The sequence below is a fragment of the Fundulus heteroclitus genome, unplaced genomic scaffold (genome assembly GCF_011125445.2).
Source record: "Fundulus heteroclitus isolate FHET01 unplaced genomic scaffold, MU-UCD_Fhet_4.1 scaffold_85, whole genome shotgun sequence".
Taxonomy (NCBI): Eukaryota; Metazoa; Chordata; class Actinopteri; order Cyprinodontiformes; family Fundulidae; genus Fundulus; species Fundulus heteroclitus.
In genome coordinates, this window is record NW_023397307.1 from 102,501 (window position 1) to 116,938 (window position 14,438).

The 14,438-nt window shown below is 39.5% G+C and overlaps 1 protein-coding gene and 3 non-coding genes across 4 annotated transcripts; 2 read left to right on the forward strand and 2 right to left on the reverse strand.

Annotated features, from left to right (window-relative positions):
* Positions 1-3,415: 3,415 nt before the first annotated feature.
* Positions 3,416-12,429, reverse strand: lactb2 (lactamase, beta 2). The gene is made up of 7 exons (XM_036134548.1): positions 12,205-12,429; positions 9,635-9,795; positions 9,452-9,572; positions 9,197-9,375; positions 4,569-4,717; positions 4,003-4,090; positions 3,416-3,888 (listed from the first exon to the last, which is right to left on the reverse strand). The coding sequence occupies exons 1-7, from the start codon at positions 12,324-12,326 to the stop codon at positions 3,848-3,850; spliced, it is 861 nt and encodes a 286-aa protein (XP_035990441.1). The 5' UTR covers positions 12,327-12,429; the 3' UTR covers positions 3,416-3,847.
* trnar-ucu lies at positions 10,593-10,679 on the forward strand. The gene is given in 2 exon segments: positions 10,593-10,629; positions 10,644-10,679. It is a non-coding gene; the product is annotated as a tRNA-Arg (tRNA).
* On the forward strand, positions 11,266-11,352 carry trnar-ucu. The gene is given in 2 exon segments: positions 11,266-11,302; positions 11,317-11,352. It is a non-coding gene; the product is annotated as a tRNA-Arg (tRNA).
* A 1,232-nt stretch (positions 12,430-13,661) lies between the features above and the next one.
* On the reverse strand, positions 13,662-13,748 carry trnar-ucu. Its single transcript is given in 2 exon segments — positions 13,662-13,697; positions 13,712-13,748. It is a non-coding gene; the product is annotated as a tRNA-Arg (tRNA).
* Between the last annotated feature and the right edge of the window lie 690 nt (positions 13,749-14,438).

The window sequence follows — 14,438 nt, forward strand, 5'->3', positions numbered from 1 at the left end:
ATCAGGGACAGTAGCAGGCTGAGTTTTGAACCAGCAACCTTTGCTGTCTAACCACTAGGCCACCATCTACCAATCTTGACCTCTGGTAATTTAAGTATGAGCTGTATAACTTTAAACTTCCATAAATCAGCAGCTGTGATGTCATTGTACAGAAGGTGCAACATTTCATTTGGCAGAAGTTTTTATTGTTATAATTGAACATTAAAAGAACCCTCAGCCTCTAAATCAAAAGCCAACTCCAAAAGTTGGTTTTCCCGCATTTCATAACAAAAGCAGCTGAAATAACCTATAACTTAAAGGTATAAGTACTGACAACTCACTCAGTAATGTCAAGGGTTACAACTACCCTGGTTTTCTGAGTCTCCTTAAATTATTGTCTCTATATGTCACACCTGTCGCCCATTGAAATGCCAGAGACAGGCACCAGCACCCCTCGTGACCCCATGAGGGATAAAGCGAGTAAGAAAATGGATGGATGGATACATTTCACACTTCCTTTTGCAGGTTTTCACAACTGAAAATAGTTTTTCAGCCCAGGTTTTTCAGTTTTTTTTTTTTTTGTTTTTTTACAATGCATTAAAAAAAAAGACGTTACGCAACACGTCCCAACTTTTCCTAATAAAGTTAAACTGTGGAATACGGATCAAACCTTCAGGAAACTTTTAAAAAACAATTTGTGTAACACCTAATTTAGGATTATTGCAGCCTACAGGGAACCTTTAGGGAACGTTCCCTCAAATTCTTCTCTAAATGCAGATTAAGGAGTTAAATCGGAGGCCTTAAAAATGCCCACAAGTCCACACTGAATTTTCCCTACCTTTAGGTAATGTTCCTACCACTGAGCTATATTATACACTGGAGTGCTAATCGCCCGCTGTTAGAACGAGTCGCTTTGAAGCCACCAGCCGCCATATTGGTACTCCCTATTTTACCCCAGTAACTAGGGAATATGTGCGCTACAGCATCGAATAACGAGGATTTTCTCATGTTCAGGGGGGGCTTAAGACTTTTAAAATGTCAAATACCATATACTTTTATGTTATGTACTAAAACTATCAAGTACTGAGAAAGTCATGTGCTGAAATATTTTGCACTTTCTTTATTTAAATATATATATATATATATATATATATATATATATATATATATATATATATATATATATATATATATATATATATATATATGTATAATATGAATAACATGTAAAATATTTCAGCGCTTAATTTCCTAGTAGTTGATAGTGTTAGTACATCCACTGACTGTAGAATTATCTGTGAAACGTTTTCACTCAGCCAGAAAACTGCTTGTTGTTGCAACCAAATCCTATGGGATTCTGTGAAAGTAGGGAGTAGCAAGATGGCGGCCAGTGACTTCAGTTTTTCAGCAAAATCAGCATTCCAGTGTATAATATAGCTCAGTGGTTCCTACTAGTTTCTTGAGGTCACACTTGGATCCCCCCCCCCACACACACACGTACACACACACACTCACACACCCAGCCACTGTTAAAAGAAACAACCAGAGACCCATTCTGTAAATGTTGCAATTAACCCTTAATGAAGGTTCCCTCAGGGTCGCACCATGTTACAACTAAGACTCAGGGAACCTTTAGGGAATATTTCCTAAAGATTCCTTGAAAGTCAAACTGTTGAAGTTGGAACCCGCCTACAGGGCAATTGTTGCAACCAACTTCCAAGCCTGTGACGAACCTTCTCTCAAGTTCCCTAAACGTCTTCCTAGAAAGTTGCAGTCAACCTTCAGGACAACAAACCACTGTTAATGTTGCAACTAACAGTTCGAGGAAGCTGTCTGAAGGCCACGAAATACATCTGTACGTTACAAAGGGCATTCAGGGAACCTTTGGGGAATGTTCCCTTACTTTCCCTAAAGCTAAAACATTGAGATGTTGCAACTAAACTTAACGAAGCGTTTAAGAAACCCTCCTTTAAAGGGAGGCGCCCTGAAGGTCACACTATGTATGTTGTTCCCTAGAACACCCTATAGGTCAAACCAGAAGGATGCAACAGACCTCTAGCAGACTTTCAGGAAGAATTCAATGCAAGTTCCCCAATGCCCACTCAACGCTTGTTGCAATCACCCTTCAGAAGAGCTTCCAAGAAGTTTAAACCATATATGTTTAAAGTAACTTAGAGAGCATCTCTTAAAGTTTCCCATAAGGTCAGGCGGTGATTGGTACAACTAATCTAAATGGATATTTTTAAGTAAAGTTTTTTGACTCAACCCTCACAAGAACATTTATTTCCCCCAAAGTTCTTGTTACAAGGGTTGCGTTTGTCTTTCATGAAATCTAAAGGTGACACTGTGAACATTGTAAACTCCTATCAGGGAACCTTTAGGCCAGTGGTCCTCATCTCTGGTCCTTTGAGAGCCGGTGTCCCGCAACTTCTATGTGTTACTCTGCTTCAGCACACCTGAGTAAAATACTCTGGAGAACCTGGCTGCACACCGAGGTCATTCCGCCATGTGATTCAGGTGTGTTGGACTGGAGACGAGTGCCGGACGATGTAGAAAAAACACATTCATAAAATAGAAATCACGTAGCTCAATATCAATAATTATCAAAAAATGCAAAACATACATTTTAAGCTCAGCCCTGGGCAAATTATGTTGCTGCTTAATGACCTAATTTTCGATAAAGACACGAGCACTGAGTTCAAACACAACCAACTTTTTACCAAAACTGTAAGTTTTTAATGACAGGACACGTGCTCTCTGTACTCTTTCAAGGGGGCGGAGCGTTTCCGGGTCTGGGTTTGTGATTGGCTGGTAGGATGTAAGGGCTGTAGTGTTAACCTACATGATAGGTTACAATGCAGATGGAAGGATAACTGTTATTCTACTTTTTTTTTTATTTACCCTTTTTTTTCTATCGCATCACACATCTATTGATCTATATTGTTGTTGAATTATCATCCGGCCCTACAAGGGACGCGTCTAAAAGTTCCAGAACACCGGACCTCTGCTTTAGGCAACGCCACAAGTTGCATTTGGTCACACAGGAGAACTAATAGGGAGAGATAAATGGTGGCTTATCTCAATTATTTAGTTGTAACTATGTACAACGTTTCATATTCTGAATGTCATATTTAATAATATTTATTTACAACAACGAGAAATAGATGAAGTCGTAATGACAAACGTGTTAGAGACACACAGTCAATTGCAATATGAATTTATTATTTACAACTTTGATAGAAAAATGTAATATTTGCACCGTTTTCATATTAGTTTTCATATTTTTTCTGCATTTCTAATCATTGACAGACCAGGTTTATCAGACGCTGCCACCTAGTGACGGCATGGAGATAAGTCCCCTTCTGCACAGGCCTCACATTACACTCACTACAAATGCATCTGGGTGACTGAAGGCCTAAAGATAATTGATAACCAGTTAAAGAGTTAAGACGTTTATTCGAGGGCGGGCAGGCAAAGGTCTTCTAAGATCCTGAGAGCATGAATTGATGTAGGTGCAAATATGACGTGAAAAGATACTGAAGTCTGCAGAAAAGATACGCAAGAAACCTGATCGTAAAGAAACTTGGGTTTAGTTCAAGCTCGCTTTGTAGGAGAGCGCTAAATTAAGGTTCTGGCTGAACTTTGGATTCATGTCAAACCATTTAAGATGTTTACAGCCTTAAACAAAACATCCAAAGCAACACGTCTGAACCAACATGCATTACTTGCATGTCAGCTCAGTACTGTTCAACCAACAAGCGTGTTCAGTCCCCAGCAGAACTCTGTCCTGTGATCACTTGGCGTTAAAAGGGACTCCCACACGTTGTCCGGATGGATTTTCACCCCTCAGGTAACAGTCAGCTGGATATCACAGATTGCTTCTCCACTTGCTCTTAGTAGAGTCGTGCACTGGAGGGTGGGGGGAGGACCATGTTTGCATTAGTATAAAAGACCAGAAGGAAAAGTCAAAATGTTCTGAGGATCCTTCCAATGGGGCCTGCGGGAAGAGAAGTGATAAAATACCAGAAGCGATCTTGCCTTCCTTCTCCAGTTTCTTCAGGTGATGGACCAGGTTGACGTTGGCCGCTTGGTGCAGGTGTTCAGGAGTGTCCTGGAGAAAAGAAAAGGGAATAAAGGCTAAATTTCATGCTTAGCCTCAGCAAACTGAGGACTGAACGTGGTTGGATGTCCGCCGTCCATGTTCGATACGTTTGAACACAGGTGGGTGTGAAAACTAAAGGAGGGCGGCTTGTTGCTTTAACCATTTACATGAAAACTTTTACTAAAATAGATCTGCAAAAGTGGTAAAACTAACATTATTATACCTGGAATAGTGTGTTTGGATATTTTGGGAGGAGTAGATCATTTTGGTTTTAAGGTTGGTCACAAAAGCAATTACATCACTTTATACTTTGAAGTTCTAAATAGTTCTGTAAACACTCTGGTTTTTAAATCACCAATCTAACTAACTAAAATAAAAATAAAAAACATGCGCTCCCTCCTAATGGGGGTAGCATCACCTTTCACACCGGCGTGCTTTCAGCGCCTGGAAATAAGAAGCTTGAAAGAGTTGGAACGTTCTTCCTGACCTTATAGACGATCTTTACCAGCTCCATGGAGGAAAACGGCTTTCCTGCTCCGTCCTGAATGGCTTCCAGGATCTGCTGCTCTCTTTGGTCCCGGTGGCTGATGTAGTGTTTGATCTTGGCGCCAGCATCCTGAACCACAGGTCCGTGACCTGCACAGGAAGACGAAAACACAGGAACACGCGGTACAATAAATAAAAAAAATAAAAAAAACAGAGCCGGTAACTGCTGCATTTCCCAATGATTTACTTTAAAACTCTGTTTAAGTCATTCAGATGTCAGTATAGCTGGAAACGTGGGACAGGATTACAAATTATAGCTTTAAATGTGTGCATAAAGGTTTAAAGAAAAGCATTAATTTGTGTAGCCAGGTGTATATTTTTATTGCACAGCACCTAAAATATTTATGACCTACTAATGGAACCAAATCGGGTATTCAATATATTGGGAGGTTCTTCCAGAGAGTGTCTTGGCATTTGAAAGAAGAAGGCCACCAGCATTATTCAGTCAGAAATTTCACACGGGATGGTGAAATTCAGAGGCGGAGCATGCACTCAGGACTTGGAAGGAAAAATGTGTGCATGCTGTTGGCCAACTGGAATACCTGGTGAGCAAATGAGAGAACAGGCAGGCCACCAGGGCCGGAGCTCAGCCTAAGCAGGTCCAGGCCCACAAAACCCCAGAAAAAAAGAACATTTCAATGGAATGAAAGGATGTTTAAGTGCACTACGCTGTCTTTTACTACATATTCCAATACAGCGAAGGTGCTTTAATATGTTATAGTTCTATTCATTATGGGTGGATGACATCCTCATCGTCCGTTAACTAAGCCTATGCTTGAATGAAAATATGTATTACATCCTGCAACAAGCTGGCCATGGGATTTTCCCGTATGCATCTATCAGATGCAGGAAACAATGACTTCCCTGTCTGTCCAGTCGACCAATAGAAATGATTTAGCAGTCCTTGGGCAGGAAGTACCTGAGCGCAGGTGGAGGCTTGTTCACAATGCACGCAATCATAGATATCTTTTCAAAAAGGTTCGTTTGATCGCAGCAAATTATTCGGCTTTCCACTTAATTCGGCCAAACAAAACTGGCTCGGATTTTTTTTAAGAGGTAAAAATGAGGCTGCAGGCCAACATTGTTGTTGTGTAAGTTTTGATTTTCCAATTTCTGAAGATGTCCTCCTTCGGTAAAGGTGGATTTTTGTGCCAAATTTGACAAAAAACGTCCCTCAGAACTTAAAGCAGCAATAATCGAAATGTCATTATATTAGATGAAAGAACTAAAATATAGTTAAGTGAAGAACTAAAGGTATATTTTTAGATGGACTAAGATTTAACGTCACACACTGTCTCTCTGTGTTGTTCTCCAATTTCGTTTACATAGCCAGGTCGTAAAGATGGAACATGCATAGAGACCTACAAAGAAGACTGATGGACAAATATTAAAAATTGGGCTGATGTCCAATATTAATATTGTTATTTACAAAAAATAATTCAAGGGGACGTATGTAAAACCATCTTTTTTAGCCCTTAAAGACATTTGTTGTGCATTGGTTGTCTCCAGTAGTTCAGTAAATCTGAAAGTAGCTTTTCCAGGTGCTGTGGAGATTTCTTTATATTCTATTGGCATCATGGCTGTCAAGCAGTTCAGTTTTCTAGTACGGTTTTCACATAAATGACATCACAGTGTTTGCTGCTAAACAAGGTCATGGACTTCCGGCTTACCAGTTTGTGGAAGCCATGCGTTTTTATTTGTTGTCACGAGCTGAAGAATGCAGAAGCTACAAGTGATAAGAAAAAAACATGCGACTGTTCGTTACGCCGTCCACCAGCTTGCAACGAAAATGGCCGATCTGGATGGAATGCTCTGCCACCTGGAGAGGGGAGGGCTGTGAACCGGCATTAGATTTAAAGAGACAGCACCAAAACGAGTTGCTCCCTCACAACAGGGGTAAAAAGGGGGAATGTTGGGATAAATTAAAGATGGATTCAGACCAAAGCATCGCAGTTCCACTTTACATAGACCACAAGAGAATGATTTAATGTGAAAAGGAAGGCATGATATGTCCCCTTTAAAGTTTCTTTAAAGGAGTCATCACCTGGAAGTTGGACTTTTTCGTGTTAAAACTTGTGTTGGGCCTCAGTTAAAACCTTCCAAAAAATCAGCAGTCTGAAAGTGACTTTATTTATTTATTTATTTTTGTATGAGTTTCATTAACTTGGGACAATACCAGCTGCAGTGTCTCTGTGTGTGTGTGTGTGTGTGTGTGTGTGTGTGTGTGTGTGTGTGTGTGTGTGTGTGTGTGTGTGTGTGTGTGTGTGTGTGTGTGTGTTAGACAGAGACATAGACGGTCATGGCAGCGGCGACACTGAGCATCAATGGTAAACAAACCGTGCATGGTTGCAGGAAGTGGGGCTGCTGCAGCACCCCCTAGTGGCGAGAGGGAGATTTAAAAAAAATTTATTAAACATACTTTGCAGAATTTATACATTTCTTAAGAATACTTTGGGAAATGATTTTGACTTTTTTTTTTATTTTACTATTACATGTATTTGGATTTTGATTTAATTGTTTTGAGGCCTAATCAACACAAGTTCACGGAAGTTACGTTGTCATGGCAACGTCAAGCAAGCTAGTGGTTGCTGAGTAAAGAAGCAGCAGACTAGTAATAGGGGCCAGAATCTGTAGGATATATTCACCTGAGAACTGATGATGTCTGTGTGTTACAGACCCTGGTTGCGTGCACTGAGGTGTATATGACAATAAAGTAGTGAATCTCAATCTATTTATTTCTTTTTAGTTGTATTTTAAATAGAACTATAGGCTCATAGGTCTTTTGTCCAAAAAAAAAAAAAAAAAAAAAAAAAAAAAAACTTTTTTCACAGCACCCCCCTGTTCAAAATTACTTCCAGCAGCCCTGAAACCGTGGCACATGAAGGCACACACATGCAAGTTAAATCCTAGCTCGTAATAAAAATTGGGTATGAAAAAGGGCCAGAATGAGCTCTATTTAAAACAATTTTCTCCTAATCATGACTGAACATGAATTCAAAGACATTTTCAGACAGATAGTATATGTAAAATACCAGGTTATGACTCCTTTGAAGAAAAACGTTAAACTTTTAGATCCATTTTGCAATCACTCCTTATTCAGTTTGATGTCTTTCCTGTAACAGTATTACTAACTCTCTGAGCTGATTGGGTGAAGCGACACCTAGTGTCCGCCTGCCAAAGGTTGGTTTTAGCCATTCAGATTAAAACGTAAGCAGCAGACGTTATATGAAAACACAAGGTAAGCTGGTCGATGCAGTTCTTTCTAACAAAGATGAAGTTGTGGATTCCTACAAGACAAACGTGATAGCAGCAGCTACGTGTGCGTCCTCCTGCGCCGCCATGTTTGTGTCGACCGCTCTCGCTTTCATCGCACCGGCATGTCCCGCCTTAAACCTCGATACTGCAACGTGATTGGAGAGAAACGGTTGAAGCTGGAGCGGGACAATATGGATCCCTGTGTGTTTGTGAACGCACGAATACCGCGAGAATTCATCTTGCAGGCACGGTTAGTAGGAGTACTTCTCTGTGAGGAAAGCTGGAGCATTGTAGTTTAAGATGCCCAGTGATGGACAAACCGTTGTAACCAAGTGCTCTTTATGGAGAAAATGTAAGATTTAGTTGCTTTGAATCGATGACACTTCAATAAACATTAGAAAAGCAATATTCTTCTTCTTTTTCAACTTTTCCCCTTAGACAGTCGTTACAGCGAGTCATCTACCTCTTCAAACCTAATCTTCTGCATCTTCTTCGCTCACATTTAACTACCTTCATGTCCTCTTTAATTCCACCCACAGTAGGGCTGAACGATTTTGGAAAATAATCTAATTGCGATTTTTTTTCTTAATATTGTGATTTAATGCGATTTTTTCCCCCAGTTTAATTCATCATGTCTTTTTAAACATATACAAACAATAAATCAACTTGTTTCCTTGCTGTGCAAATTAGTTGCTAAAAGACCCACAGCATCTAAACTCAGAGCAGAAATGATTGCGTTCTGCCTACAATATATTTTCACCAAAATTGCAGTTTTGACTTTTCTCTGCATTAACCACAAGCAACAAAAATGGCCTCTAAATAAAGACGTTTGTAAACAAGGACTATTTAAAACAAGAACTTTTAATGTTTCTATTAATCAGAATATTGTTCAAGAGAACAGCTTTTAATTGATTTGGACATCAATCCTTGTTGAATATAAAGTGCAACCAACAAGCAAGTCTATGTATTAAACTGATTGACCTGTACTTAATGCTATGTATGATTATACAAACTCTAAAACAAGTAATAAAATTAGATTATCTCACTGCTGCAACTGTCTTCCCTTCCATGTGGAGGCAAACCCACTTTAAACATTTTACCAACACCTAATGGACGTGTCTAATTCCCTAATTGTTACATAGCCAAAAATTGCAGACTCTGCGATTTGGAAATTGCGTTTTTTTAAATCGCGATTATATTGAAAATGCGATTATTTGTTCAGCCCTAACCCATAGAGCTCCTCTTTGGAATACCAATCAGCACCTGTAATTTATGAGGTAATTGTGCACGTTTTTTTTTTTTTTTTTTACTCACCGGGGTAAATGAGGTCGGTCTGAGTCTCCAGCAGGATCTTCAGAGACTTCATGTAGTCGTAGAGGTCCTCGAACACGGCCGTGCCCTCGCCCAGGATGCAGTCTCCGGAGAAGAGCGCCCGCTCCTCCTCCAGCAGCAGGGCCATGTGGTCGTCAGTGTGGCCCGGCGTGAAAAGCACTCTGAAACGGGGGGAAACGGTTCTCAGATGTGGCATAACTTCACTTTTCAGACGTTTCTGTGACTTATTGAACCGACTTGAGCGTGGCTCCTTCCGTCCGGATAACGTCTCCGTCTTTTAGGTAAGAGTACGTCTTGTTTCCTGCCGTCTCTGGGACCCGGCTGGCCCGCGGCAGCTTGCTGACCCTCACTTCAGATCCTGCGGCACAGGAAAAGGTTTTAAGGAGGGACTCGAACATCCCCACAGACGGCAGGCCTCACCGGTTATGTCTCTGCAGATGTCCTCCACTCCGCCCGTGTGGTCGTGATGCCAGTGAGTGACGATGATCTCCTGGATGCTGCTGCTGAACTGTCCCAAGGCTGCTTTCAGGCTGGCGATGTATTCAGGGACGGCAGGCTCCCCGGTGTCTATCAGCACGCGTCTGAAAATGAAAATAAACAGCAAATTAAGCTTTTCTCTTTGTTTTTGTCTTGTTTCGTTGAAGTGTGAGGAGATTAAGTTTAGGGAATAACCTTTAATGGCAACAGAGATGTTACCGACCGTCCCAAAATATTACAGAAAACAAGAGTTTTGTTCTGGACAGACAGAGGACTGAATGCAAAGAGTTAAACTCCGAAAACCTGTGACGCAGTGTGGATTAAAAAGTTTAAAAAAGAAGTGTGGAAATATTATCTCTTGTTGTGTCTGCGTATCATATTTAATCTGTGTGCATCCTTGGCTGGTGCCTGTCTCATCAAAAGTGGCATCATAGTAACACATAGAGAGAATAAAGATTTGTGAAAATAGATTTCATTTGTGTATTTAGAGGAATGGCCCTGTTGTGATTTGCTATTATAAATAATCCTAAGGATGTAACTGATTAATTACCTTTCAAAGAAGCTCAGATATCAGGTGGTAGATACCTTAGCATCACCTGGAAGGAAAGTGAGGACTCAAACAATTCATGAGACTTTTCTAAAAAATGATTTGGTGGTTTTCCATTTGGGAGATTTCTTTTATCTCTAAGTCTTGATTCTCAGAGAAAATAAATGGCTCATGCCCTGGAATATATGATCGATAACATTGTCTCTTCTACACTTTTGTCAATGACCTAACTGTGTGACCAATTGTAAACACCACAAAAGTGCTGCAATGTATACATAAGGCTTCATAGACAGAAAATGTAATGGTTTTGTTTCTATGGAGGCGTTTTCTGAGAAATAGAAATAGTTGACAAAAGGCTCTGTGGCGCAATGGACAGCGCATTGGACTTCTAGAGTGAAAGATGTAATTCAAAGGTTGTGGGTTCGAGTCCCACCAGAGTCGTAGCATTATGCATCAAGGAAGCAAATATCTGTCATGTGCAAATTTTCAAAATTAGAAAATGGTGAGCTCCACTACCTACCAGCGTTTGCTTGCGAAAGAGTCCTGTGTACTTCAAATCGAAGTAAAGTATGTAGTGCCAACTGGCATTAGTACTTCTTCTGAAGACAAATCCATGGTGAAAATCTTCTCTACTCCATTTGCTTTCTAAGCTACTGTTAATACATAGGGTTCTGACCACTCGCAAATGCTTACCAATGGGTAATTGAGAACTTGTAACTCTCGTGTTTTTTATAGTCCAAAATAAGAAACTAATCCCAAGCAACTACAATAAAACACTAAGATAATCACCTCAAAAATGTATGTCTAGTGAAAATTCTTGTAAAGGAAAAGCTCAGAATGGGTCTTGCCCTGGAATATATGATCGATAACATTGTTTCTTCTACACTTTTGTCAATGACCTAACTGTGTGACCAATTGTAAACACCACAAAAGTGCTGCAATGTATACATAAGGCTTCATAGACAGAAAAGCTAATGGTTTTGTTTCTATGGAGGTGTTTTTGTAGAAATAGAAATAGTTGACAAAAGGCTCTGTGGCGCAATGGACAGCGCATTGGACTTCTAGAGTGAAAGATGTAATTCAAAGGTTGTGGGTTCGAGTCCCACCAGAGTCGTAGCATTATGTACTCATCAAGGAAGAAAAAGGAAACAAAATCAATATAACGGGCAGCTTTACTAGCTTTGATGTCTGTGAAAGCATCCTGTGTATTTCACATGTAAGAAAAGTATGTAGCACCCACTAGCAGGACTTTATCTTTTCATGGTGAAAATCTTCCCTGATGCATTTGCTTTCTAAGCTACTGTTTGTACAAAGAGTTCTGACCGCTCGCCAACACTCACCAATGGGTAATTCACAACTTCTTGTTCTGATGTTCAGCATCATCAAAAATATGCAACTCAAGTCTAATATAATCACTTCAAATATCTATGTTCAGTGAAACGTCTTGTAAAGAAGACGCCGAGAATCGGTCTAACTTCAACCATAAATGTAAACCATCCGCTGCAGCTGAGCCGCCACCGTGCCTCACTGCGGGGCTGCTGCGTTCAACATCATGATTGGAGGTTCTTCCACCTGAGCTGTGGAGCTCTGCAGCTCCTCCAGAGTTAGCAGAGGCCAACTGCTCCTACGATTAGTTGTCTTTGCCCATCATGCAACTTCTGCAGGCGTTTCGCTGTAGTAAAAGAGGACTGAACGCAAGTCGAAGCTGACGTAGAGGCTGACAGGTCGTTCTCACACAGTGTTTATATATATATATATATATATATATATATATATATATATATATATATATATATATATATATATATATTTCGCACAATTTGATTACAATTCAAGCTGCAGTTGGACAACCCGGTTTAATACCACCACAAAGCAGGTGCGGTCGGTGCCGCTCAGACATCCACGGCTGCCGTTTCCAAATCTAAAAACAGTGAGACGTGCATTGACGTGTGGACGCCCGGTTCACCTTTGCCCGGTTCCGACCAGATAGGTGTTGGTTCCCTGCAGGGTCATCGGTCCCGGGTTGCAGCCCAGAACCCGAACGACTCTGGCCGACAGCTGCTCTATGCGGGGGATCACGGAGCTCATCGCTGCCGCCGGGAGACGCGAACGAGAGCAACACCTGCGAGGTAAAACGCTGGAAAACAGACGCCTTCAAACGACTGGACGCCGGAAACAAGCGCGTTCACTTCCGGTGGGGAAAAAAACAACAACCTTCAAAATAAAAGTTTCCTGTTGACGATACTTTTAAAAATCGTTGCTTATGTAATTATTTATGATTGACAGTTAAATTGGGTATTAAAAATGGATATAGGCGGAAATTAAGAGGTGGAGTTATAAATGAAAGATAGTTTCGCTTTGTGTTGGGCTTTTCCTGTCGAAATTGTAAAAGTGTCATTGGTGTTTTTAAAACCATCACATTCGTCAGATTTTTAAATATATATATATATATATATATATATATATATATATATATATATATATATATGTGTGTGTGTGTATATATATATATATATATATATATATATATATATATATATGTTAGGTCTTTTCAAATGTGTTATTTTGAAGCCATCAAAGAAAATAATAAATTAAGCATCAGTTCTATCTTATGTTTTGTAGGCCATTTAAAAAAAAAATCATTTAAACTGATTAGCTTCATTGTTGCTGTTTTGGGTTCTGTAACTATGTTTAATTCTGGGACTACCGGGCCTACTTGAAGATGGTTTATTTAAAATACACTTTTCATAACTTTTTAATGTTTAAAAAAATTTACTCATAAAATAATCGTTTTTTTTTTTATTTGCTTATAGAGTTATTGTTTCCTCCACGATTTATTTGCACGACTAATTGTGCCATTGCACAGAGGGAAAAGGTTATCCAACCAAGTCCTTGTCCAAAGTAAAGACTATAAAGAAACTATGCACAAAAGGTCTTCTAGACAGGAAAATGCCTGGCCTGCTCTGGAAATATTAAATGAAACATCTTATAAATGTTGAATTTATAAGATGATAAACCAAATAAACCAAAACGGTGCTCTGCTTGACAGCCGTTCCTGGCAGGAACAGTGAGGCTTTGCATTCAGTGAAGCACAAATAAACACTAGATGGAGCCATTGACCGCTTTAAACCATTTATTTACCTCTAAAGTTCTTCATCGTGTCATAAAGATGCGTGTTAATAAAATCAGTTTAAACCAGGTGGAGTCCAACTGCAAGACATTTAAAAAAAGACAACACTTGATGACGTGATTTATGTCCTTGCATCCTTCTCTGAGTGCACTCGGCCAAGTCCCCCCAATAATAAAGTCCTGCTAGTGGGTGCTACATACATTTTACACAGGATGCTTTCACAGACATCAAAGCCAGTAAAGCTGCCCATTTTATTGATTTTGTGCCTTTTGCTTGATAAATGCATAATGCTACGACTCTGGTGGGACTCGAACCCACAACCTTTGAATTACATCTTTCACTCTAGAAGTCCAATGCGCTGTCCATTGCGCCACAGAGCCATTTTTGAACCACTAAGGCTACTTTCATCAAGAGAAAATGGATGTTTTTATGGGAAAAAATATTGGCTTACTTTTCAGGCTTGTGTTTTATGGGTCTATTGGCAAAAAAAAAAAAACAAAACAAATATATATATATATATATATATATATATATATATATATATATATATATACACATATATATCAAGTGTTTTAGATGTAAAGCATTCAAGTTCTTTTATTCAATTTGTTTAAATGCTTCAACCTAATATCTCATTATCTTACAAAATTGTGATTTATTTTAGTTGATATGTTGTAGACTTACCTTACTGAACACAAGTCCAGAGAGGCCAAACAGTTTTAACCCAGAAGAGACTAATGATGATCCACTGGTCTTTAATAATTAAAGATGTTTCTCCTTAGAATAATAACTACATATAAAGAGTATTAGACTGCTGCCATAATGTGTCTGCTCCATTCAAACTTAAAAACGGTGAGTGATTAACAATCCTGGGCAGTTGTGATTGCTTTAGTCTGCATATAGGAACATACACACTGAAAAATACTTTAACGTTGTCGGTTCATATCTGAGATGAAAGCTTTACTTTTTCTTATGCATCTCTGGAAATAGTCCATGCATGCCAAATACATATTTCTAACAGTGTGGGCAAACTGTATGAGTGTATTTAAATGCAAACTCTGTAAAACAAA

What these genes read in the sequence shown, in the direction of transcription:
- lactb2 (XM_036134548.1), bottom strand. Translation starts at nt 12,326, where the DNA reads ATGAGCTCCGTGATCCCCCGCATAGAGCAGCTGTCGGCCAGAGTCGTT. An exon ending in CTGGTCGGAACCGGGCAAAG is followed by an intron (nt 9,796 to 12,204) that starts GTGAACCGGGCG and finishes TTTCATTTTCAG; the next exon opens with ACGCGTGCTGATAGACACCG. An exon ending in CATCTGCAGAGACATAACCG is followed by an intron (nt 9,573 to 9,634) that starts GTGAGGCCTGCC and finishes CCTGTGCCGCAG; the next exon opens with GATCTGAAGTGAGGGTCAGC.